The sequence below is a fragment of the Camarhynchus parvulus genome, chromosome 1 (genome assembly GCF_901933205.1).
Source record: "Camarhynchus parvulus chromosome 1, STF_HiC, whole genome shotgun sequence".
NCBI classification, from domain to species: Eukaryota; Metazoa; Chordata; class Aves; order Passeriformes; family Thraupidae; genus Camarhynchus; species Camarhynchus parvulus.
In genome coordinates this window covers 24,602,589-24,628,227 of record NC_044571.1, presented here as the reverse complement: position 1 = coordinate 24,628,227, position 25,639 = coordinate 24,602,589, and the positions used below count along the sequence as shown (strand labels likewise).

The 25,639-nt window shown below is 39.0% G+C and overlaps 1 protein-coding gene across 1 annotated transcript in view; it reads left to right on the top strand.

Moving 5' to 3' along the window:
• COL4A1 (collagen type IV alpha 1 chain) overlaps positions 1 to 25,639 on the top strand; it is a 117,482-nt gene that overhangs the window by 76,494 nt on the left and 15,349 nt on the right. The window contains exons 18-41 of the mRNA XM_030962989.1: positions 234 to 275; positions 1,448 to 1,541; positions 2,191 to 2,226; positions 3,750 to 3,914; positions 5,781 to 5,876; positions 6,971 to 7,054; positions 7,817 to 7,887; positions 10,896 to 11,087; positions 11,938 to 12,106; positions 12,465 to 12,557; positions 12,656 to 12,760; positions 14,259 to 14,356; positions 14,662 to 14,812; positions 15,145 to 15,258; positions 15,663 to 15,830; positions 16,392 to 16,481; positions 17,064 to 17,216; positions 19,976 to 20,074; positions 20,165 to 20,254; positions 21,090 to 21,229; positions 22,094 to 22,220; positions 22,324 to 22,404; positions 23,151 to 23,249; positions 23,751 to 23,801. Coding sequence (XP_030818849.1) covers positions 234 to 275; positions 1,448 to 1,541; positions 2,191 to 2,226; positions 3,750 to 3,914; positions 5,781 to 5,876; positions 6,971 to 7,054; positions 7,817 to 7,887; positions 10,896 to 11,087; positions 11,938 to 12,106; positions 12,465 to 12,557; positions 12,656 to 12,760; positions 14,259 to 14,356; positions 14,662 to 14,812; positions 15,145 to 15,258; positions 15,663 to 15,830; positions 16,392 to 16,481; positions 17,064 to 17,216; positions 19,976 to 20,074; positions 20,165 to 20,254; positions 21,090 to 21,229; positions 22,094 to 22,220; positions 22,324 to 22,404; positions 23,151 to 23,249; positions 23,751 to 23,801 — 2,608 coding nt within the window. The remainder of the gene's footprint in view (positions 1 to 233; positions 276 to 1,447; positions 1,542 to 2,190; positions 2,227 to 3,749; positions 3,915 to 5,780; positions 5,877 to 6,970; positions 7,055 to 7,816; positions 7,888 to 10,895; positions 11,088 to 11,937; positions 12,107 to 12,464; positions 12,558 to 12,655; positions 12,761 to 14,258; positions 14,357 to 14,661; positions 14,813 to 15,144; positions 15,259 to 15,662; positions 15,831 to 16,391; positions 16,482 to 17,063; positions 17,217 to 19,975; positions 20,075 to 20,164; positions 20,255 to 21,089; positions 21,230 to 22,093; positions 22,221 to 22,323; positions 22,405 to 23,150; positions 23,250 to 23,750; positions 23,802 to 25,639) is intronic.

Genomic DNA, 25,639 nt, shown 5'->3' with positions numbered 1-25,639 from the left:
CCAGCCAGCATAGGCATAAGTATACTTCCCTAAAACCTCCAGTTTCTCTTCAAATAGTGCAAACCAGTACAAGCTTGCAAACTAATTACTACTGCTGGCTGTTATAGCATTCCAGGTACTTACCATGTGGATGCTGTTTAAATCTGTATCAGTGTTCATTTGTTGAGGAAATCTGATTTTGTTGGCAAAAAAATCTGATCTGGATTTAAGACATAAATTCTGTTTTGATTTAGGGTGATAAAGGGGAGAGAGGTTATCCAGGACCTCCAGGAAGAGTAAGTAAAATGAATTTTTATTTAATTTTAAACTTAAAATAAAATAAAAATAAATTTTGTGAAAGTCAAAGTGCTCAAAGAATGAAGAAAAAAGAGTTACTGTGTATAGTCTGATCTTGTTCTCTTCAGTCATATCCATATTTTTCCTTAATGGAAGCAAAAGTTTGGTGCAGTTCTTCAAAGTATGTCTGAAATTTGGGAAAGGAACCCTCTTCAAGTGTTTTGGACTGTGAATATTATAAACATTGCTAATCAGTACACAGTACCCAAAAGACAGTTCAAAAGAGTAAATCTGCCTGTTTCAGGGCTGTGGTTTAACCCAGCTGGGAGCTAAGCACCAGGCAGCCATTCACACACTCACTGCCCCTCCTCAGCATGGGATGGGAAGGAGAATTGGAAAAAGGTAAAATTCATTAGATAAGAACACATTATTAATAAAAATAAAGTTACTATTAGTAGTAGTAATAATCATGGAGAAATGGGAGATAAGAAGAAGAGAGAGAGAGGAGTAAAACCTGAGGAAGACAAGTGATGCACAGTGCAATTGCTCACCACTTGCTGACGATGCCCAGTGAGTCCCTGAGCAGAGATTGGCTCTTATACGAAGTAACTTCTTCTCTTATAAGAAGTAACCAGGGGAACAATTTTTTAACACTTCAAATAAAAAATGGGGTTAGTCAGGATCAAATAGATTATTGGTGGCGCTGCTTCCCAACTGTGGCAACAAATGCCCATCATCTGCTAATTTGGTTTGGAAAATTGTACATACTTCCTGAATATTGTATTGTAAATATTAGCATCCTATATATTGAGCTCAATGTTAGCAAAAATTTGCTACATAATATTTTAAAATAAAAGGTAGTACAAACCTAATGGATCAGTTCTTAGACCATGTTAAGGTTTTCTGGCATCATTCTTTTTGAGGAAGATGCTATAAAAGCTCTCCACTTAATCCTTAAATAGATATGAAGGCATTTGAGTAGAATAGGAAATATTTATTTTCTCTGGTAATTCCTCAGCAGCTGCAATCCTCTCACTTGCTGAAATGGCAAGTGTAATCAAAACTGCTGAAAATTGTCAATGAAACTAAGATGGCCTCTGTACCATCAGATGAAGATGGGGGAGATATGATGGCTCAGTTGCATGTTTCTAGTCTTTGTCCTGTGATTTAGATGATAGATGCTGGACCAATAGATACCTTTGGTGAAAAAGGAGACCCTGGAGTTTCAGGTTTGCCTGGACTGAAAGGTCAAAAAGGTGAAAAAGGTATGTATTTTGTTTTGTCTTTTTAATTGAGTTATACCTTTAGTTTTCTCACTAAAGGAAATTAAAATTGTACTATCTGTGCTCAGGAGTTTTGTATGACAGTGTAATGTTCCAGTTATTTAATTGTTTTCAGGTTATTATATTTTGCAATAGCTTGTAAGACACTTCTGGTTCTCAACATAGCTAAGATTGTCTTTCAGTTATAGATGAAAAAATGATAAACTGGGATCAGTTTTTATGGCAGTTAAATAATTCAGTGAGATTATACAAGAAGTATGGAAATCAACATGAATAAAAGGAGGGTAATTAATGCAGAGAATCTTGAGACTCCTTTGTAGAACTCAGTTGCTAATTTTTTATCCTAAGATTGGCTTGCATATTTTAAAAATGTCTTCAGTAAAGAGAAAAAATCAAGGATTTCCCTTCCCGTTTTCCCATTACAGATCTTAGCCAATTCAAAAAAAAATTCTGGGAAAGTTGGCACACAGCAGGACCTTTTCTCTGAATGTATTTCTTGAAGATATATATAGATTATTTAACTTCAGATTTGATTTTGAATGTGAATATGCATGAATATGAATTTCAATTATATCTCCTAGAAGTTCATTGCAGAATTCATTGCCTAATTGAAACCTTCTCTTTTCTAAAGGCTTCCCTGGTGCACAAGGAATCCCAGGACCTCCAGGTATGAAATTGTAACTATTGATTTTTTCACATTTGTCATGTGCTCTTCAGTGGACAGTCTTGAGGGATATTCTCCTTAGCTCCTTTCAGTTACTGCCTGACTTTCTGAACACCCAAGCACTGACCTCCCCTGGGTCTAATCATCCCTGCAGACCCTTCCTCTAGATTGCTTTTCTCCCGTCTCTGATATGATCCAGCCTTGTTCTTTCTGTTCTGCTCTGATAACTTTCTGCTGAAATTGAAAATGTAGTGCAGAGTCCATCAGAGACAGCCCAGAGAGTATGAACCCATCAGGCAAGAAGAGTTGTTAACTGGGAATGTGTGTGAGTGTGTGCACATACACCTGAGTGTGTATGCTCATACCTTTGTCTGGCCCTCACTTCAGCTCTCTATGTGTTTGTGTAAGTATAATAAAACAAGGTTTGTAGGAAGAAATAATACTGACTTGATCAAAGTCATTCCTGAAGGCTTCCTGCTTCTTAGACTGTGTCACTTGGTCTAATAAAAGTTTTTTTTTGCCTACAAATGTTGCCTTTTTCAGAGCCTTAACATCTTCCCATCCATGGTATCACTTTTATGTATATAAGTACATGTACTTGTGTTTGACCTACACCATGATACTTGCTTTTTAAAAATTAGGCAAATCGGCTCTGGAGACCCGACACTTCACACATCCTGCAGTGATACTACCATTACCTTCCTTGCTTTCATTTTCTATCTTGGCAGTGAGCTAAATACGAAATTAATGTGAACCAGGGTCAGATAGTTTCCAGGAAATTTTTCACAGGTTAGAGAGAAGATGCTATACACCACAGGCTGTAATGATAGCTCTTGGTCTGTAATTACCCTACAGAGATTGAGCTTTGTGTGACTTCTGTGTCCTCCTGCAATGTTGCAGATGACTCAAAATGTTTTAATGGTCAAGTGTAATGATGAGTTGTGAGCTGGAAGTCATTAAAATATGAAGACCTGTGTGACTGTACAAATAGCTAAAAGTACATCTTAAGCAGGGGTTTTGGTAGTTGTGTATCTGCTTCTTTTTGTTGCCTGGTTTTCACTTATTTATTATTCTTACAAAGCATTTTTGTTTTAGCATTCCTTAAATCTGCTAGCATTGTTGAGTACTTATTTTTTGAAGTTATCAGACATGCCCTCCCTTTCTAGGTGTATTTTAGATTTGGTTTGTTATGAGGTAAGGAAGTGTGCAATAGTTTCTAGATGGAGTCCAGTGTTGCCACTATTTACTACCCAGCAAAGGTGTGTCCAACTAAATCTCAGAAAAGCACTCTAATACAGATGAGGTGTGTTTGTTTAGGGACCTAACGGAAGTTAGTTTCTCTCAGCTGTAGTGAGTATACAAACCTCATTTTTTCATAAATCACCAATAATTAAAATTAAGTCCCTTTTGTCTTTTGCATTAACATTTTTCCATTTCTCTCTAAAACCCTGTGAAAGTCAATGTGTTGATAATGTTGCTGTCTTTTCACTTGTTGTTTTTACATGTATGTTTTACTCTGTCCAAAGGTCGACCAGTTCCAGACAGGGTAGGATCACCTGGTGTCCCTGGAGAGAGAGGTGAAAAAGGTGAAAAGGGTTCTCCTGGATTCCCTTCACCTGGAATCCCTGGAAGAGATGGTTTCCCAGGTCCCCCTGGGTTGCCTGGTCCACCAGGACCTCCAGGCAAAACAGGTAGATAAAGCCCTTGGTTGCTTTTCACCTTGAGAACTCATAATGCACATTCAAAAAAGGAAAAGGAGACAAGATTATAAAAGCTATTATCAGGATGCATCTGTGTCACGGAAGAAACATATCTGAGTTGTTGATGAATCAATTAAAGCTGTTGCACAGTGTAGGAAACCACTTTTTTCCTTACTGGGAAAGGACAAGGATTCTTTGCTAAATAAATACGTCAAAAATTTCTACAAAATTCATTGTTAATTGTTAGAATATAACCAAACAATTGACCTTAATTCACATTAATTTGTTCTGTGTCCTATTGTGCCAATGTAGTGATATTTGTATCTTTTCAATTAAAAAACAGCAGATATTCATACTGTTCTTAGCATAAAAGATGCTGTTCAGTGTGATGATTTACAAGTCTGCAGTTCCAGTCTATGTAACAGATTGAACAGGTGTGAGAACTGCTGTGTGAGGTGCTAGTTTGCCAGAAGATTTTATTTTAAAATAAAATTATCTTAGAGGAGAATGGGGTCATAGAAAGGCTTGGGTTGGAAGACACCTTAAAGATTATCTGGTTCCAACCTCCCAACACAGGCTAGGATGCCACCTACTAGATCGGGCTAAACACCTGCTTTATGGAATAAATAAAAAGCCAGTAATGATGTGACAAGTAAATTATAACATCAGTAGTAATAATAACAACATTACACATGTTTTATTAGATTGTGATAAAGGAATTTTAAAGAGAAAAATGTTTTTGCTCTGCAATGAAGCAGTAACCAGGTACATGTGGAAGTGGTTCATGCTAAATAGTTCCTTACAACTAATGTTTTAACTCATAGAAAACTTTTACTATAGGTGATACTGATATTGTGAGTTAAATTATCATTCCAACATCAGGAATGATATCCCCATTACAATAGTTAAGGTACTTTAAAGTTATTGAAAGAAATGTTATTCTCTATGGAATTCCTAAACCAAAGATACTTTGTTCAAAAACAGGGGAAGATGCCTGGTTGTTGCTGTGTTTGCCAGTGAAGCAGTGCAAAATCCAGCATGTAGCACATGGAATTAAATAGCTAAATCTTACATTTTCCTAAAAATTTCTATTTTTCATACAAATTATTGTCATTGCTTAATTCTGCTCCTTCCCCAGATACTTCTTTAGCCTTCTTCAAGTACATAATGGGAAGCAATTCTTTTTCATTTAATTTGTTTTCCAAACTTTACATTAGCATTTTGACTACTGGCTTTGGTCAAAATGGTGTCATGCTGTGTTGGGTCAGATCCTGCATCATATCATCAAACAGAACAAGCACTATTTATATTCTTATATCAAGCCTGAGAAATATTCTCATTTGTTACCTATTTCAGATCCTAACACATGAAGTTTGTTGTTTTCAGGAAGCTTGATCGGTGTGAAGAAGTTAAATAGATATTGACAAGCTGCTCTTACCTAGAAAGTTTCCTAAAACGTTGAAAAAGAGAAGTCAGGGTACAAAAAAACCTTCTTAATGAATCTCTCTGAACATCAATACTCTCCATTCTCTTCAGGGTCAAAACATCAGTTTTTCACCTGTGATACTTTACCAAGCCAAAACTTAAATTGAAAATAGATTTTATGTTGAAATTGTGTGTAACCTTATTATGGCACAACCTGTCTTTTCTCTGTAATTCTCAGGGTTTCTTAAGCAGTGTATATGGAATAAGTATACAGAGTCACAGTTAAATTTTTCCAAGTAAATCCAATAAAGGAGTAAAATGCTATCCTGAGTTACCACTTTTCATAGGTAACAGTTCAGGTAGGATGTAAATGCAACCCTGTAATGGAAACTTGCACTTCTCAAAACAATATTTATTGCAATTTCATTTCAGATGGAATTGATCAGTGCCAGCAGGGAGAACCTGGTGCACCAGGTAGTCCTGGACTTCCAGGGAGAGATGGATTTCCAGGAGAGATGGGAGAGAAAGGTAATAGTATTTTAAAGTGATTGTATTCTAATGCATAGTAGCCTGGAGCTTGGGTATGTAAAGAGGCTGAGCAAATTAGGCTGGAACCAGAGAAAGTGTGCTTAAAGTTAGTTAAATAGTTCTTGGACATGGAAGATGTTTCTTGACTCTCTGGTGAGTAAGGAAGGATATTGTGCCTTGAATTGTGTGATACGAACTTCTCTTGGCCTGGTCAGTGCTGGGAAGTGATGAAGGATGGCCCAGGGCTGCAAGAGGAGCAGAAGGGGTTCAGTAGAGCCCTATGTAAATTGAGCTGTTCAAGGCAATTCAGGGTGTGAATTCTGAGATGCAGATTTAAAGAGGGGCAAATGAGTTGAGAATGAAAATGGTTTATAAATCATTGCCATGAGTATAACTGAAGACAATCTTAGGTTGGACATTAGGAAGAAGTTCTTCCCAGAAAGGGTGATTGGGCATTGGAATGGGCTGCCCGGGGAGATGATGGAGTCACCATCCCTGGAGATGTTTAAGAAGAGACTGGATGTGGCACTGAGTGCCATGGTCTATTGACATGGTGGTGTTTGGTCATGGGTTGGACTCAATGATGGCAAAGATCTTTTCTGACCTAACTGTGGGGTTCTGTGAATAGAACTGTCAACCATATGTTTTAGCAGCATTGACTAAATGAACATTTAAAAAGAGCTGCACTCATTTACATGGTGGTTGCTCCTTTCTAATCTTATTCTGTTCACTGTTTTTCTTGCAAAATTATAGTGACTATTGAGGTTACCCTTTTTCTGCTTTAATAATTTTATTTTCTCTATACCCACTGAATATTTATTTTCTTCTTTTTGATCCTCTTCAACCTGGTCCCCTTTAACCATTCTTTTAAATACTAACCCTAGGATAAGACTTATGTTGATTTTCATGCCATTCCTTTAAAATTTTTAAAGAATTTTGAACATCAACTTGCTGATATTTTCTCCTTGAAGCATGGAATTAGAAGTAGCAATTTATTTAAATATTAAATTGACATTTGCCCTGAATTCACCTGCTTGCAGTTGTCTTGAATCTTTTTGTTGTTATTCATGTCCTTTGTTGTTTTCTTTTTTCAGGTGAAAAAGGTGAAGCCTGTGCCTTGTGTGATAAAGTAGGACCTCCTGGACTTCCAGGACCACAAGGGCCACCGGGTCCAGCAGGTAAAAACTCCTTAATAACCCAAGAATGAGCTATGTAGGCTAAATTCCAAAAAATGCAGCATACATAAGAAAATTAATTACATTTTGTCCCACTAATCAAATTGTTTGTGAAACTAATGAAAGGACTCATGAAAGGAGGGTGGCATATTCCTATTTTTGGCCTGATTCCAAATTTCAAATACAATCAACTAGAATTACCAGGGAAGCAGAAACTGGCCACAATGAAGGGTCTTTGCAAACTGTGGCTCAGGTATTTTCACAGTGAGAAATAATGTGGGAACCATTTGCCTATGTGCCCAGGCTTGACAGTGACCCATACATTTGTTTCCAATTGCAGCACTAAATTCTGTGGCGCAAAAATAAAATTATTTTTTGCTACCATATGAGAGAAGTGTGCACATGCCAAAAATTATATTAATTTTATTATACCTGATGTTTGTTCTAGTGCTGTTCAGAAAAATGAATGTGGTTTAATTAGTTTCAGTTCTGCATTGGTTACATGAATTGGTAAATTCATTCCTAAGTCAAATGAATCATCAGCTTCCAAGTTTATGAATGCACGCATGCAACACAAGTGCATGAATCAAGACAGCCTCACTGGCTGTAGCAGCATTGTGCTGGTGTTACTGGGAATGGAATGAGACATTTTACAGGGGACCACAAAGAATTCGCATACAATTAGCTATTTGTGAGTAATATATTTTTTGGAATATACTATATTTTATGTAATAAACTAAGCCATATATTTGTCTCTCTGAAAAGGTTTTCCAGGACAAGCAGGTTTCAAGGGTGACAGAGGCTTACCTGGGCTTAGTGGCCTTCCAGGGGTGCCTGTAAGTAATGCCTTGCCAAATACTACATGTCCTGCTGGGCATGTGATCAAAACACATGTGATGATCAGTGTAGCAGTGTGGTTGTGTAACAGTTCTCTTTAAAAACAAACAAACCCCCCCATCCCCAAAACAGTGCAGTGATATGATAAAATTAGGGTCAATTATGCGTTATAAAATAATGTAGGAAGAAGTGGTTTGAACTGTAAGAGCTAAAAAAGAGCTGTCAGATATTGGTTATACTTCTGAGTTCATCCATCATAAGAACTCAGTGGGACACATGACCTTCTGCCTGAGCAAGCTAAGCAGTGGAGCTGGGTAGAGATTAGGATTTCTCAGGAAACAGATGCAGGTATTCCCTGACCTTCTGAATTGTTCCAGCAACGTTTTGCTGGAGAGTACAAATATATTGAGAGAGAGACAGTGCCATCTAGTGTGGTGTAAGCAGTCTAATGTTAGCATGCAGCACACTGTGGCAGTTTTGCTGAATTTTGAATCAGAGAATAAGAGAAAATGCTGAGTTTGAAGGAGCTCGTCAGGATCATTGGGTCCAATTCCTGGTCCACTGAAGAGCATCCCAAACATCACACCATGTGCCTGAGAGAGTTGTCCAAATGCTTATCAGGCTGTTGTGACCACTTCCCTGGGGAGCCTGTTCCAGTGCTCAACGACCCTCTGGATGTCATTTTTTTTCCTGATATCCAGCCTAAACCTCCTCTGACTCAGCTTCATGCTGTTTCCTCAATTCCTGTCACTGATGACAAGAGAGATCAGTGCCTGCCCCTCCTCGTCCCCTCATGCAGAAGTTGTAGACTGATATGAGGTCTCCCCTCGTCTCCCCTTCTCCAGGCTGAACAAATCAAGTGGCTCCAGTCATTCCTCATCAGACTTCCCCTGCAGACTCTTCACCATTCTCATGCCTTCCTTTGGTTGCTCCCCAATAGTTGAATGTCATTTTTATTTTGTGGCACCAAAAACAGTATTCAAGGTGAAGCTGCCCCAGCTCAGAGCAGAGCAGGACAATCCCCTCCCTTGCCCAGCTGGCCATGCTGTGCCTGATGCACCCAGGACAGGGTTGGCCCTCCTGGCTGGCAGGGCACTGCTGGCTCATGTTCAACTTGCCACTGCCCAGGACCCCCAGGTCTCTTTCCATGTCACTGCTCTCCATCCTCTCATTTTTTGGTCTGTCCACACACTCAGGATTGCCCCATCCCAGGTGCAGAATCTGGCACTTGCCCTTGTGCTGGTGATTGCCTATCTCTCTGATTTGTTTCTCTCTGCAGGGCCTTTCTGCCCACAAGGGAGCTGACAGCTCCTCCCAATTTATTGCCACTGGCAAACTTACTTAGTATTCCTTGAAGTCCTGCATCCAGGTTGTTCATAAAGATTTTGGGAAGTGTCTGCAGTATGTTCTGTAAAATGCAATTAGTAAACAGGAAAGTCAAATACTTTTGAAGAAATAAAGCAAAGCTGTGAAAGTGGGTAGCATCCTAATAAGATTACTTGTAAATTATGTTGAGGCAGCACAGCATGACTCTCAGTAAGGCCAGAAGCTGAACAGCTGTAAGTGTAACACTTGTCTAAAATGTGACACAAATGACTCCTAGATGAGCAGTGTACTACCACAACTACGTTTGACCTTGTCAGAATCCATTAAGTGCCCCTATGGACACTGAGGTTTGCTGTGGAAACCTACCTCAGCATACACGTTCCTGTAGCATAATGTGGGTTTTGACACCATTCCTAGTGTGAGTAGACTGAGTCTTCCCAGACCTCTTCTCCCCAAAGCTGCCTGTTTCCTTACAGCTGATCCTTTCTGATATAACTTCTCAGTGACATCCCTGTGCACTGGCTTTATCACACACTGGGGTTATGAGAGCTCCCTCTATCACCAGTGGTGAGAGGGAGGTACCTTCAGAAGTAAAAAAAAACAAACCATTTGTATGAATTCATTACTCAAGGAATCTGATTCTCTCCCTGAAGTATAAATAAAGCCTTGTTGCCTGAATTCAGCCAATGAAAGTTGACTAAGATGAATTCCTTATCTATTGCCACCACAATAAATTGCATTACCCGGTGACTGAATGTACTATAATATCAATGGGACCCATGAAAGAAACAGTGGGGAAGAAATGGAAGACATTCTAATGTATTTAAGCTTTTTTGCTGTCTGTCATTTGTTCTTGGCACGTGTTTTGCCACACCTTTATATCTTACTTTTATTGCCTCATAAGTGCTGTTCATGTCTTTAATCAGACAAGGATTGCCTGCTGTTCTGAATGCTTTTAAGTTTGTTTTACTCTGCAAAGTTCAGCCAGGTGGTGATCCAGCATATAATTTAACTTGGAAGAACTACATAGAGGCCAGCCTTGCAAGCTGACATTGCTCACAGCCATGCCAAAACATCAGAGTCTGATTCAGAGCACTCCAGTGCTAATGAAGAGATTGCCACTGACCATGTTCTGGTTCAGGCTGAAGTGGAGGGCACACATGAGCTGTACATAGTGGACATTGCCCATGAAGTTTGTGTTTTACTACCCTAATGAGTAGCTCTGAGTCACTAGAAATTATAGAGATTGTTCCCATAAGAAAAGTTCAATCAAGTCCTAGAAAATATGTAGGGGAAAAATTGAAATTCTGGAAATCCTGTAGGTATACCATTAGGTAGGTAGTTTCTTTCCAGAAGAGGTTACAAAACTATTTTCTGAGCACATGCATTATATTCTGATATTACCAACTGACTGGGTCAACTGTTCAAAGTTGATGAATATTAATAATGATTGAACACATGTATTCACATCCTCTGAATGTTATGAATAAACTACCCAAGGGAGAAGCTTTCTGCTTCCAAGACTGCTGTGTCTTGAAAAATATTCTCATTTGACCTCCTCAGCCAATGACTTGGTGGTTCCCTTAATTTGGATTTGCAATTCAGTTTCTGAGGTTTGCTTTCTTTTATAGTTGAAAGGTTTGTAGGGCAAATGATGACATCTGAATTTATGAAATTTCAGGGTCCCCCTGGCACTCCAGGACTTACGGGCAGCCCTGGGCCGAAAGGAGAACCTGGAGATTTTACTTATGATTCTATCCTGAAAGGTGAAAAGGGAGATCCTGGTTTCCCAGGACAGCCAGGCATTCCTGGAAGAGAAGGAAGACCAGGAAAAGATGGATTTCCAGGTCCCCAGGGTCCAAAAGGAGTAGCGGTATGTTTGTTTCTTTATGTTTGCATATTGTCCTACTGTGTGCTCATTTATGTTTACTTACTGTGCTGTACATTCTGTCTTTCAGATCAGAATTCACATGCTTTTGTGCCCTATACGTGCTTTATGTTTATTGGCCTCATTTATTTTTCCACATCTATTCTTTACCTTGAGTAGTACATTCTTCCTCAGAAGACGATTCCATTTTCACTGGAAGTAGTGAGGAAGACAGTTCTTCAACAACAGACTATTTCAGAGCTAGGTTTTTCAGACCATTTCTTTTTACGTGTCATGCAAATAAGTAATTTGGCTCAAATGCATTCAGCATGGCTTGTTACTTTCAGGACTATAGAGAAAAGGTTGAAACATGGACAGTAGTTTTATTCCTTTCTGCCTTTCTCACAGCTTGATAGTGAGAACGAGCGTGAATGATTTAGCTGATATTTGGAGATGATTGAACAAATGCAGTTATTCAAGTAGAAATTGTGAGGACAAGATTCAAGTCTGTTCTAGCATATTTCTCTTCTTGTGGAAATGAACGCTTCAAAATCTGGCACTGATAGAGTTGAGCTGATGTGGATATGGAGCTGAATTGGAGCTCACTTCTGCTCCCAGATCCACCACTGGAAACATGGCCTGCATGTTACAGGTAGCTGCATTGCTAGATGTGATCTCCATGTGCTATTCCACATGGAACCTCGTTCTGTTTCCATTGAACTCAGTAGAAAAAATCCACTTTCTTCAACATTGCAGATACCTGTGCTAAATCCCAGTTACAAAATATTCAGAGAGGATGATGTGTTCTGTCTTGCCAGCCAGGCAAAAAGTACACTTATACTTTCCAAAAACTTAGGGTGCGGCTGGTTTGAAAGGAGAACGTGGTCCCCCTGGCCAACCTGGATTCCCTGGAGTGCGTGGTGAGAGAGGTTTCCCTGGCCCTCCTGGGGTAGGTGCTGCAGGATTACCTGGTGAAAAAGGAGACAGAGGCTTTGCTGGAACCCCGGGTTTACCAGGACTTCCAGGTAATGCTATAATGTGTTTTAAAAAATACAAAAAAATATTTTAAATTGTGCCCTTTAAATGGTACAGCCTAGAGGATCACCAGAATTTAAGCCTGAAATTGGAAGACTTGCTAATTTGAATCAGTGCTCTCTTTCACCAGTATAATTGCAAATTTTTGAGGGCAGTTGTCTTGAAGGATTTGCTAGGCAAAATGGGATGGTTTAGGTTTATCCTAGTTTTTTTATGAAGCTTCTACCAAAAAAAACTTCATAACAAGTCACTTTTAATGGTATGGATGAACTGATAATGCTGTCAAGGTAGCAGTCCCTTGTTTTATTTCATCAGTTCCTGTACTCTTATACAACTTTACATTTACAGGAGCAAAGGGTGAAGCAGGACGAACTATATCGCTCCCTGGACCTCCTGGGGCAGATGGCCTTCCTGGGCCACCTGGTTTCCCTGGACCCCAAGGTACAGCAGTCTGTTAATCTTTGTCTGATGATCAGGATGGTTCTGTTCCCCAGAAGTTAGCCTTTGTGTTAACATTTGTCTTGTTTTTATTTGCAAAGGTGACAAAGGGAATCCTGGGCTTCCAGGCAGACCTGGCCTACCAGGAGAAAAAGGTGCTGTTGGGCAGCCAGGGATAGGGTTCCCTGGACCTCCAGGTCCCAAAGGTAAGATAAAAGTTGTCCATCTAACAGGGCTGGTGTAATTGGAGTGTGGATGGAGGCTTAGGCCTGCACTATCTTCCAGCCATAGCTGCATGGGATTTGGGATGTGCAGCTGAAGAAGCTCCCTTGCAGAAGTCAGCCTGCAGCACAGTGAGCATTCTTTCAGTAGAGTTCAGCTGCACCCTTGCTTTGTGTAGTGCAGTGCTGCACCTGCAGACAAGTCACAGCTACTGCCAAAATGGAAAGTGATTATGTACAGCATCTTATATTGCAGCAACTGAAGTTGCTGAGATGAGATGAGATGACCCTTCTGAGAGATGAAAAATGCTGTGTGTAGTTGGTCCAAATAATATGCTGATGTAACTGTAACAGTTGTGGGCCAGAGCTTACATCTCTGCTGGATCCCAGACAGCTGAGAGTGGCTTGGTTAGAATTCCAGCTTACTCAACATAAGTGTGGTCTTCCCTCCATGGCCAGTGTCAGCATATGCAAGTAGCTTAGAGGGAGTCTAAATGTTTTGAATTTTTGAAGATGTATTTCACAGTACTGCTGCTCATTTAGAACTAGATGACTGAACTTTCAGCAGCCACCTCAATCACCAAAATTCTTTTGTGTCTTTGTTATTATTTCTTATGATTCCACACACGAATGGACTGGGAGGGTCAGAAATTTAATAAGGAGAAAGGGCATATTTTTCTGTGTAGCCGTGTCTGATTCCTCTGAGAGTGCATGGGGACCTGAACAGAAAAGGCCCATTGTATCTGTAAAAGAATTGCTGTATGCACTTTGATGCCAGATGAAAGAAATGACACATTAAATATATTTCTTTAAAGGACCCTTCCATGAACTCAGCCCTGCCCAATGACATTCTGAGATCTTAGCCTAAAAGCTGGATTTCTGCCTGCTTCATTTGAATCTGTTGTACATGTGCTGATGTTGAGTGAGTGCTATCTTTAAGGGATTTGCAGAATGTTGTAGGTATTCCTTCTTGCATTCCCAAGGTGCAGTTCATGGGTTAGCTCTGGCATAGAAACCTTCTGTATGAAACCCTCCGCAGGACACATAGAATGTGTCACAAGATATATACTGCACAGAAGGTGTTGATTTACAGGTGGGCTTTGTTGTACATCCCTCAGTCTGATGCCCCACACATTAAGCTGCCTTTTCTGAAGAAGACTTTGGGGACCCAGTTTTGCAGGATGTTTCTCACAAGGGAGATGGGAGATGAACCCACAAGGCTATATTTAAGAGGAGACACTCAGCATTTATTTCTTCTGGGTGCTTGTTTCTCATCATAAGCCAACTGCTGCACAAAAGTCAGTGTTTGAATCTTTGTTGGGACATTTGCATACTGGCAGGCCTAGAAGTTTGACTACCTAAGTCTTTGTTAACACATCCTTGTGAATAGTTCAGTTTAGAGGCTTAAAGAAACAGCAGAGGTCACTTTACAGACAGAAAGGGTAATGATGTGACTCTTGGTTTGTTTTGCTTTGTTTTATAGGTTTCCAAGGTCAGCCCGGCTCACCTGGTCTGCCAGGAACTCCAGGAACCCCTGGTCTGGATGGTTTGCCAGGAGTTCCAGGTTTACAAGGCCAAAAGGTAGATGTCAGCTGCTGATACTTTTATCTGTGACTCCCCATGTTGACAGGAACATATGCAAGGAAAAACTTTAGAAGTTGGCCAAACTGCCTTTCATTTTATGTTTCCTGCTGTGCACACAAGGGGGCAGAGTAGATGGATAAATGCTTGGCATTAACACTTTTAAAGGGCTTACAGCTCTCCCCTGATGTCATGTATAGAGGTCTGTACATAAGCCCTATACTGCATGATTTAAATACATATTCAAGAAATGATTTCTTTGTTTTGATGTGTAGTTTCCTAATCTATTGTGTTTCTTTGGCTAGGGCGAACCTGGTGTAGGTCTACCTGGCCCTAAGGGATTGCCAGGCCCCCCTGGCCCAGCTGGCATCCCTGGAGAGAAGGGAAGTCCAGGACTGCCTGGTTTACGTGGCGAGCAGGGCTTTCCGGGCATACCTGGACAGCAGGGATTCAGAGGTAATGTCACTGGAAAAATACAGTTCTGTATTTGTATTTTGTTTTAGTTGTTCTCCTGCACGTGCAGTGAAAAGTCTATTCATTACTGAAATATCCTACTGATATCTTGGGGAATTGCCCCTTTCCCATCTTATTTTTTTCCTACTAGCCACCAGTAGCAAATGCTAGCAGAAAAAGCCCTTCATCCAAGCCCAGTCTTGGAGAAGTTGGTGGCTGAATGAAGTCTTCGTTGGCCATGTGCTTCCAAAGCGCCTTGTCTGGCATCTTCAGCAAGCAAGATGTCAAACAGCATCAGAGAATGCCTGGTCTATGTTTCTCCTGTCTCCCTGCAGGTGACCCTGGTCTCCCAGGTCTCCAAGGCTTACAGGGCCCTCCAGGTGCCCCGGGGCTGGGCCCTCCAGGATTGCCAGGACCTGCTGGGCAGCCGGGACCCCAGGGACCACCAGGTGAGCAGAGAATACTCCCATGATGCTGCTTAGGAGCAGAATTTTGACATAAGTGGATAACACAGGTAAAAGTGTTGCTTGAGAACTTTTTGCAGTGTGAAGTTAATAGGGGTAGATGGGGGGGCATGCCAGTGGGCCTCCTCCATGTGGTCCAAAATGGAGGGTGAGGCCTCCTGAGAGGATTTCTGGCATTTGGATTGGTCTCCTTGGGTCATTGATGGGTTATTGATACAGGTTCAAAGCCTGTCGTAGGAAATAAGGGCTCGTTCTGCTGTCTGCCTTTGAGTCTTCATCCTCTATGCCATCTAATTTGTGAATCATGGGTGGACATGGTCAGATATGCTTATTAATGGTTTTCCTTGTTTTTTGTTAAGGACTAATCCGGTATCTTCTGTTTTTCCTAGGATTTCCTGGAATAAAAGGAGAAAGGGGCTTCCCTGGTGTCCCAGGTCTAGATATGCCAGGACCTAAAGGGGATAAAGGCAGCCCGGGCCAGCCAGGAGTCCCAGGCTCTGTGGGGTTACCTGGTCTGCCAGGTCCACAGGGGGCTGTTGGACTGAAAGGATCAACAGGTAAATGCCTTGTCCCTCAGAAAACAGCATCTTTGACAGCTGTTTTATTAAGTTGTGAGTTAAAGCACACCCTTTCACTCAGTTAGGAACTGATTGATCAAAGAGCCCACGCTTGGGAAAACACAAGGACTGATGTCAGTAAAGCAGCTCTGTGCACATGTAACTGAACTGCTGCTGCTGAAGTCCTTTCATGGACCAAATCCAGCAGGTTGAAGGAACTAGCCTTGCTCCTGTAATAATGAAAGAGGATTATTCTGCACAGTTTTAGTGACAGAGTATGGTTTTAATAATGCCTTTCTTAATGACAGCATTGTTTGCTGTAATAGAGAGTTTTAAGAATTTGTCAAAAACCCATTAAAGACTGTTTTCTTCTGGTTTTCGTAATACTATTTTTACTGTTGTTTTCTCTATTGGGCTGCTTTAGTTTAATCATCTTCTTTGTCCCATTTTTCCTTAAGTAGTGCAACTCCTAATATGATAGGCAGTAAATAATTCTGTTTCTTGTATTTCTTTACACTGCTTGCTTTATTTTTTTTATTAACTCTTCTTCTTTGGCTTCAGGACCCAAAGGAGAAATGGGAGTTATGGGAACTCCTGGGTTGCCAGGAACTCCTGGGCCAGTTGGAGAGCGAGGGTTTCCTGGTGAAAAAGGTAAGAGAGGGATTTTCTCAAAATAAAAATTGCAGACCCCACACCTTTTCCCCAACAGAAATTGAGAAATAACCAAAGATAAGGAGTATACTTGGCCTAAGGAACCGTTTATGTCAAGACACTTTCCTCTAAGTTAGAAATAGTATAAAAGGCCACATTCTAGGAGCAGGCATGAGTTTGGGCACTAAAACATGATTTTTGATCAATTTTTCAAGAACATAAGGGTTTGCTAGGTGTGGGACTGCCGTACGTATTACTCCAAGAAAAATACACTATTTGAAATTATTAAAAGCCAGCAGGAAGGTCTTAATTAAGAGCCTCAGATAATGCTCTGTATTACTGCCAAACCCCTGTCCTTATTGTTTCAAGAGTCTAAAATTATTGGCTAGGAAGTGGGAAAAATATGTCAACTTTCTGACAGAACTATTGTGGAGTGTGAAAAAAATTCATAGGAACTGTCCCAGAACATGATATTTGGTGCTCAAAATCTGAATAAATAGCTAATTTAATTTGTTGTTGTCTGCTAAATATTCTTGCAAAGTTTTATACGCCCCTGTAACATTCAGTGCTGTCTCTTTATAGGTAGCCAAGGTTTCAAAGGTGTAATTGGACCACAGGGTGATCCTGGTGTGAAGGGAGATAAAGGTGAAGCTGGTCTCCCAGGAAAACCTGGAACAATAGACAACATGGACATGGTTAGCCTCAAAGGCCAGAAGGGAGATCAAGGAGAAAAAGGTAACTTTATTCTCTAACTGTGTCAATAAGTGGAATTAACACTCATATACTACCAAGCAGCAGTACTTTGAATTCAGTTTTGTGTTAGTTTTAGGCAACAGTTTTTAAAATAAAATTAAAAGAGTTTTGCACAGCAAATATAGATATTTTTCTGGTGTTTTTCAATGCTATAGAAAAAAAGAATAATCACAGAGCAGAGGGGTTTTGTTTGAACAGAAGAGGTTCAATTTGTCCTTTTATAATTGATTTTCCCTCTTTAATCACAAGATTCTCTGAAAATAAAAGAAATTTTAAAAGTAAAACTAGAGCTTTCCAGAAGGGGAAAGCTGTCTTTCATGTAAAACATGTAGTTGTGGCCATGAAGATCAACTGATAGTGTAAGAAAAAAAGTGAGCAGCCTTTTTTGACACACTTTCTTGTGACCTGAAGAAAATTCAGGAAAGAAATGCATTTATATCACTGATACCAACAGATCAACTTATATCAGTTTAGAAATATCTGGAAGTATGCAGGAGAAAGGCAATCAGTTTTCTGTTTAGAAACTTCATGGTTGTAGATTTGTTAGCTTTTTTAGATAATACATTCTTCTTGTTTTTTTAGTTTTACTGCTAATTGATAAATTAGTTGTTTGAAATAATTTTCTGTCTTGTATTTATTTTCAAAGAAAAAATTGTGTATATTTTGCATATTTTTAATATTTTTTCTTCTTACTATACATTATTTTTTATTTAAAAAATAAGAGTTTTTAATGAATAGTTAGTTTTTTTGTTAAAATAGAAATGTAGAGCTTAGAAGGGAGCTACTGAGATATTGTGGTCTTTAATTTCCCTCAACCAAGTCCTTTGGGCTCTAATCATATATCATGTTTTCTGAAACAATTATCATTCCTTTTATACTTCGTGATTTTTCCCCAGTTTGGCTGCATCCTTGTTAGAGTACACATTGCTGAAACAAGCAAAGTACTTCAACTCAGGCCTGGCTAGAATGAAATTTCCCTTTCTTGAAACAATAGCTGACTGAGTTTGTGATTAGCTATAATTCTTAGTCCCTTCGTTCTAGACTACTATGTAATAATCTTTCATTTTGTATGCGTGTTTTTGACTTCTTCCATCACACATGTCGTTCATTATGCTTTTTGATTTTCATTGTGATGATTTTCAAGCTTCATTCCAACTCTTCACAATCCTTCTGTAGTCTAATCCTGTCCTCTTTTTGAGCCTTTCCTTTTGAGTGTCATCTGTATATTTCATCAGTGTATTCTAGGGCAGATTCCTTTCCAGTTTGACAGTGAATCACTAATAACTATACTATGTTGTATTTGAACTGTGGAAACAGGAGAGTATCCCAGTCTTAGCTACCTCTTATCTCCATGTCCTGGCTAATTGTCAGAAGGAGATGTGGGCTCACGTGTTCTGGTTGGGTCTCAGAGAAACCTGGGCATGTGGGTAAGTAGTGCCTTGCAGCTTGGGCAGCCAGGGACTGCAGGGGAGGGCGTCAGCCAGTGAGGAGTGAGTACATCTGCCCTTCAGCTGAGATGCAGCTTCTGAGAGAACTTTTAATGAAGCTCCCGGCCTATAAAGATTTCATCTAGATTATTTTTTCTCATTTGTTTCTGATCTTGATATGTACAGTGATATGTAAAGTCTTAAAACCACATAGGTAATTTTCACTATTTCCTTATCTACTACTGGCATGTAGGATGATTAATTTTATTTTGTACCTAGAAATCTAAATTAGGCACACTTGTTACATGCAAATAAAGAAACCTTTGCTGAGAAATTCAAATGGTTAATTTCTTTGGTTTCTAATTTACTAATCTCTCCATCACTAACAATGCATGCTTGCAAACTTCTACACTCTACCTTTTCCTCACCACATGCAGTCTACAGATTGGCCTGGCTCACACAGCCTGGAAGAGTAGGTTCCAAACAGATCCCAGCCTGCAAATTTCTGCTCTTATCTCATCCTCTCCAAGCAGAAGATACTTAGTTCCAGCAGAGAAAAATAATTTAGTTATACTCCATAACTTTGCTGATCTTTTGGCTGCCTTCATTCCTCTAGACATGAATATCACAGTAATGATTTTAGAAGCTTCCAAAAGACAAATTGTGCAGAGAAGACACAGATTTTTTATGGCATATTATCAGTGATGCTTAATGAAAAAAATTGGGTTTGGACATCTTGAAATGTTTTTAATAAAAGCTGCTTACTTAAACATTCAGTGATTTATCTTCAGTAACCTGTTGTCCTGCAACTCTATGCAACAATAACAGAATTGTTTATGACCAAAAAGCATGGACATAAAGTTGGAGAAGAGGCACACTAGAGAGTAAGAGATTAAGCCTTCTGAAGGTGCTTTACATTAAATGGAACAGGGAAAAGAGCAAATTTCTGTCTTTTTCCTAGTTGTTCACGTGTGCCCTTTTAGAGCGCTGAACAGTCGAATCAATAATTTTTGTTAACACCTGTCAGCCACTTTTCAAATAACTCATTAATCTAACTCAAACGCACATTCATTCCATTTCTTTTATAGATATAACTTGCTTTGCAATTTGCACAGACACCCATAAAATTGCAATAGTTTTCAGCCTTTTTTCAGTACTGGTTTAATGATTGCAAAGTTGTGTTTTACTCAGCCATTTCCTTGTTTAGCAGAGAGAAGCAGCAGTGATCAAAAATTAACTAGAAGGATGATTATATGTAATTACAGTAAATTGTAATAAAACTGATCTCACTGTGTTTTTCTTTTTGGTGTTTAGGGGACCATGGAGAAGCAGGAGAAAAAGGGCTACGTGGGGATTATGGAGAGCCAGGAATTCCAGGGAGAGATGGTGAACCTGGTACTCCAGGACAGCCAGGTATGTCTGAAGATAACAGCAGACAGACTGTTTGTCAGGTATTTTAAACCTTGTTAATGATGGGATTCTTCATTTCTCTGTTGTCCATAGGACCAAAAGGTGATCAAGGCCCCCCAGGGTACCCAGGGGATCCAGGAGTTCCAGGACAAAAAGGATCGGTTGGTGAAATGGGTCTGCCAGGTACTGATTGCTAGGAATTTCTTATTTTTTTCCTTAATTAATATAGAACATTATGAGAAACCTGTATGGAATATTTGTTGGTGTAGATCTACTAAACAATTGCACTGTTTGCAGTGACTGAATGTTAAGCTTTTGAGACATTGCTTGTCAATCCTATTGTCATATACAAATAATAGGATGGTTTCCTAAATTTCTATGTGCAAATCCTTTAGCTGGATCTTTAGGTTTTCTGTATTTGTTTCAGGCAGGCAGTTTTTTAAGTGGTGCCTGTTTGTGTCTCTGATAGTCTGTGAACTGCATTAAGCTTCTTGTGTATTTTCCCCCTTCTAAAAGGTTTGGTGAGCTGCTGTGTACTGCCTGTCAATTAGGAAGTGTAGGGTCTGGGAATGAAATTGCTGTGGAAGGGATTGGTAAAGAATAAAATGGAGAAGAACCTATAACTCAACATGGAAACTTTGTCTTCATTGGGATGGCTTTGTGTCTAGCATATTTAGAAATCAAATATGAAAGTCTGAAATGGTAAATGAGGACAGAAAACATATGCTGCAGAAGAGTCACTTTGTAGTACTATTAGAAATTAATCAAATAAAAATAAAGTTTTAGTCAGTTCATACTTTTAGCAAGATCTTTGTTTACTCTGAATCCAAGATTATGACTGTCTTCTATGAGTAGAGTTGATCATCCCATAAAAAGTCCCATTTAGAGAGTGAATCTCAAAAGAAAATTTACTTATTTTCATAGCTCTGAATAGCTAAAGCAACACTGAAACATCACTGTCAACACTGCTAAGGTACCACTGGTTCTGATGTACCCATTTTTTCCTTCCCTTTACTAGGAACACCTGGAGAAAAGGGTCTTCCTGGAGTACCAGGTTCACCAGGCACACCAGGGTTCCCTGGGCAAAAAGGCGAAAAAGGAGACAAAGGAGCACCGGGTTTTCCTGGAATTGGCTTTCCAGGGGCTCCTGGTGAGAAGGTATTTATACCCCTAAGGATTTGGTTATCTCTTCCAAGCACTTGAGGAGATGCTGTTGGCCTTTAAGCTGTTTTGTTATGTTTTCTATTATGCTAATTTAACTGCCTTATGAAAAACTTGAAAGGTGTGCATATGTGCAGGTTTAGATGCATTCTGTTGGATGGAACCAATATCTCCAGTGTTCTTTTTTATTATCTCCGCTCAAAATAGGCTAATTGACAGTGCTAGAAAGGTAGGGAAGGGGAAGAACTTTTAAAAATACTAAGTCAATAATGTGAAAAGGGCATTTTATGAACAGGGAAAATAATCACACTAAAATAATGTTACTGTACTTTTACAAAGATACTATAGAGTGCTCAGCTACTACTGAAAAGTGAACTGTGCTAATACTGCCTGTAAAGTTTAATTTAATCTCTAATAGTATCTATTAGGATTCTCATTTGTTTCATATTCCTTTTCCTAGCTGTGCAATGACAGTTATAATGAATTTATTAGTAAAAATGGTAAAAAATAATACCTGCTAATCTGGTAGCAAACTTACTGAGGACTCAAAAAAAGACTTTTTAAGATGATGAAGTGTAATAAATTAAAGACTAATTTTGAAAAGACTTTGTATAAGCATCCTAAAAATGCACAGAAGACTGCTCATTTTCATTTGTAGGTATTAAGCAATTGCTAGATTACTTAAAAACTCTGATAGTGAAATTTAATACCAAATTTAATCCTAAATTACATTGTGTGGAAGTGGAAAAACGATGGAATTCTTTAAATTCAGATGGATAAGAGGGGTGACATCTACCACTGCATACAGAAAAAACTGTTTCAGAATTAATGTCTGGATTTTATATGTGTTACTTCTTCTAGGGAGAACCAGGAAGAACGGGTAGTCCAGGTCTGTCTGGAGATAAAGGTGAAAAGGGTAATATAGGAATTCCTGGAATGCCAGGTGCCCCAGGTCCCAAAGGATCCCCTGGCATGGCAGGATTTCCAGGCAAGTGTTTATGCTTTTACAAAACAGAAACTGCAGTGAAAAATTGAAGTAAAAATTATATCAAATATCCCACATGGAAACACATTTTTCTTCATTTCTTTAGGAAGCCCTGGCCGCCATGGAGAAAAGGGTGAAAAAGGACTTCCTGGCTTAAGTGGGATTCCAGGTTTAAAAGGAGAACCAGGTAAAAAAGAAATATCAACCAACCAAGGACACTTAAAATATTGTTCGTCTCCAGGCGGTGGACAAAACAAAATCTTTTGCATCCTACATTCATTTTGTCTCAGATATTTCACAGTGCATTTGTTCATTTCATAAGCAAAAAAGACATTGCTTGACAATATTGACATATATCCTAGGTAAATGAGTCAATGTAGTAGTGGGCTCACATTTCTTTTGCACTGTTAGAGGAATAGATTTTACCACCTTCCACAACACCAGTTGTTGACGCAGCCATTACTTCTGTTGTTTCTGAGTTAATTTTAAAACAATTCAGTTAATCTTTATGCCCAAACCTGAATCACCACATTATCATCATTTCACTGATGTTAGAAAGGAAAGAGGTTAGTATGGAAGAGAGTAAATCCATTGCTGTTGTGAACATTTTTGATCTTGGAGTCTTCTTTTCTCAGTTTTTTGGCTGCAGGACACATCATCTTACAGGACAATGGATTGTGCTGTTCACAAGTCTTTGCTAGAGGTCCTGCATTCTAAACTCACTGAGATTCATGATAATTAGCTGTGTCAAAATCTTTAATACTTGAGCCCTGTCTCAGACTGATTTAATTCAGAAGTAAACTCAGTGAAAAGTCACACTGAAGTCATCATGCAATATCTGCTTGGTCTCTGTGGGAGCAAAAGAAAAAGTAAAGATTTTCATGAGAGAGAAAAGAAGTCATAGTTCAAATGAAAATGTCAATGATTTTTCAGGTGAAGCTGGTCTTCCGGGTCCTGCTGGTGCCACTGGTCAGAAGGGTGAACCAGGTTATGATGGGATTCCAGGTGCAGCTGGTGCAAAGGGTGAACAAGGTACTGTGACTGTCATCTTCAGTTCCCATGGTATGAAAATGCACAGACACAGGCTGCACAAGAGTAGCTGGTAGAGGTGTGTCCTGGTTTTGAGTCCTTTAGATGAAACCTTAGAAAATAAAGTCAGTATTATGTCTTACAATCATCCAGTGTGATCATTTAGATAAGCAATTGTGTTTAATCAATGTAATATTGAAAGATTTTTTTTCACAAAAGCTGGTAATGCTTTAAAGAATTGTGTTTTGGCATTTATGTGAGCCTGAAACTTAGCTGTGAAATAGTGCAGCAGCCTTGCCTTTTCTTTGGGTAAGGTTTTCAGTCATACAGGACCCATTGTGCTAAATACAATACCAATACATAACAAAAACAGCCTCTGCCCTGAGGAACTTTTGCATAAGCCATTTATTTGGGGTTTGTATTTGCATAATAGAGTTTTATTCATTACAGGTTAAATGTAAGTACTTTCCCAACTTCTCATTTTTTGCTGTCTCGGTACTGCAGGTCTTCCAGGTAGAGGACTTCCAGGATTTCCTGGTGCAAAGGGAGATAAAGGTAAAACACTTATTTAAACAATTATAAACCTCCTTCCCAACATCCTATAACCATAATTTTGTAATGCAGACATACTTTCTACTTCATTCTTTTACATCCTGTGCCTTCTCAGAGCAGGCAGAAGCTCTGAGAGGTTCAAATACTGATTTCTGTTACAGTGGCAACATCTTGGAGTTAGATATACACTAAAATAGGTAATTATTCATAGTGTGGAATTCTCTGCAAGCTGTGGTGTGATGAGGTAATATAAATAACTCCCGTATTTGTGTGCTGTGCTTTTGACTCCCAATTATTTCTGTTTTCCTACTAATTTCTCAAGAATCAAAGTTTAGTGAGGCTCTGTGCACAGACAGCTGTAGGTAGTGGTTTTGTGGCCAGGATACTGTAGTAATCTTTTTGCCTGATCCTGTCTTGCAGCCCAGACATATTAATTCTAAATTAGTCATTTACTGTATCTCAATAAAGCATGTCTAAGCTATGCACAGGAGCATGGTGCAGAGATGCAAAAGATAGCAGAGTCCTGCTGAGATCCCACTGAAAATATTTATTTCCTGGGCTCAGGACTTAATTGCTTGGGTACAGTCACATGACCATGAGAATTCAAGTCCCCTTATGTTCTTTGAAAAGTGTGTCACTACACTGTGCTGTGAGAATGGTTTGATTGGCTTGATTCAGTGTCAGTTGTTCAAGGTGTCTGTAATGCACCATGCTCCAGTTAATGAAATAAGTATATCCTGGACACTAGGCTGAAATAGATACAGTAGTGAAGAAATGTCAAACTCCTGTTGATAAAAGAAATTGTGTATAATGGGGGAATTTTCAATTTTAACTATCCACAATTTTCCATTGTGGAAAACACAAACAATTCAAGTAGTTCATCCATGAAATTAACATGACACAGCAGATTTTGAAGAACTTGCACAGCTTTAAATATCAATGCCCTTCCTCACTCATTCATTCTACTAATAAAGGAAACTTTTCTGGACAACCAAAGTGATAAACCAGAATTTCTGAATATCATTTATTTACCATCTTAGACTAATTAACAGTCATTAACTACTGTGAAAGCCCTAATGTTAAAGAACTTAATAAATTTAGCAAATATTCTAATCCTAGCTCGGTAGGCATGTAGAGCACTAGATTATGAGAACACTTCTCTCACCTTCCCCATCTCTCATTTTGTCAGCTCAGCTCATTTAAAAATATCTGGGTTTAGAGTAAATATATATTCTACTTAAATAATTTGTGTTCTAAAGGTATTTCTTTGGTAGTTCCAAAGAAACAAGTCGAGGTATTAAAACACCTTGTTCTGCTCAAGCAGAGACCCAGGAATAGTGTTCTCTATACATTTTGGGTTTTTTTATTATTGTACTTATACCAGTTACTTTATATTCTTTTCTCTATCTAAAACTAGATTGAATTGCAATTGTTAACTATTTGTACAAGCCTGGAAGTAAGTACAACAGATCTAAATCTAGATCTTAGTAAAAAAGTATTCAATTTTTTTCCAAGAGCAAGACCTTTTGTGCTTAGTCAAGCACAACATCCATTACTTGACTATGACAATAATAATTGCTGTGGAGTAAGGGTTTGGGGGCTTTATAATCTTTTTGTAAGGAGTAGTAGAAGGATGCTGAATGTTAATCTATTTTAAGAGTGACTAAAAATAGCCCAGTGATGAGTTTAGATAAGAAAAGATATGTCAGTCAAACTACTTTCCTCATATTTTATATCATAATGTGAAGAATCATGCACTTTTCCTGAAGTTTTGCACTTTTATAGAAATGTATGAGGTTAAGGTCAGTGTTTTCAAAAAGAATAAAGCTTACTATGAGTGG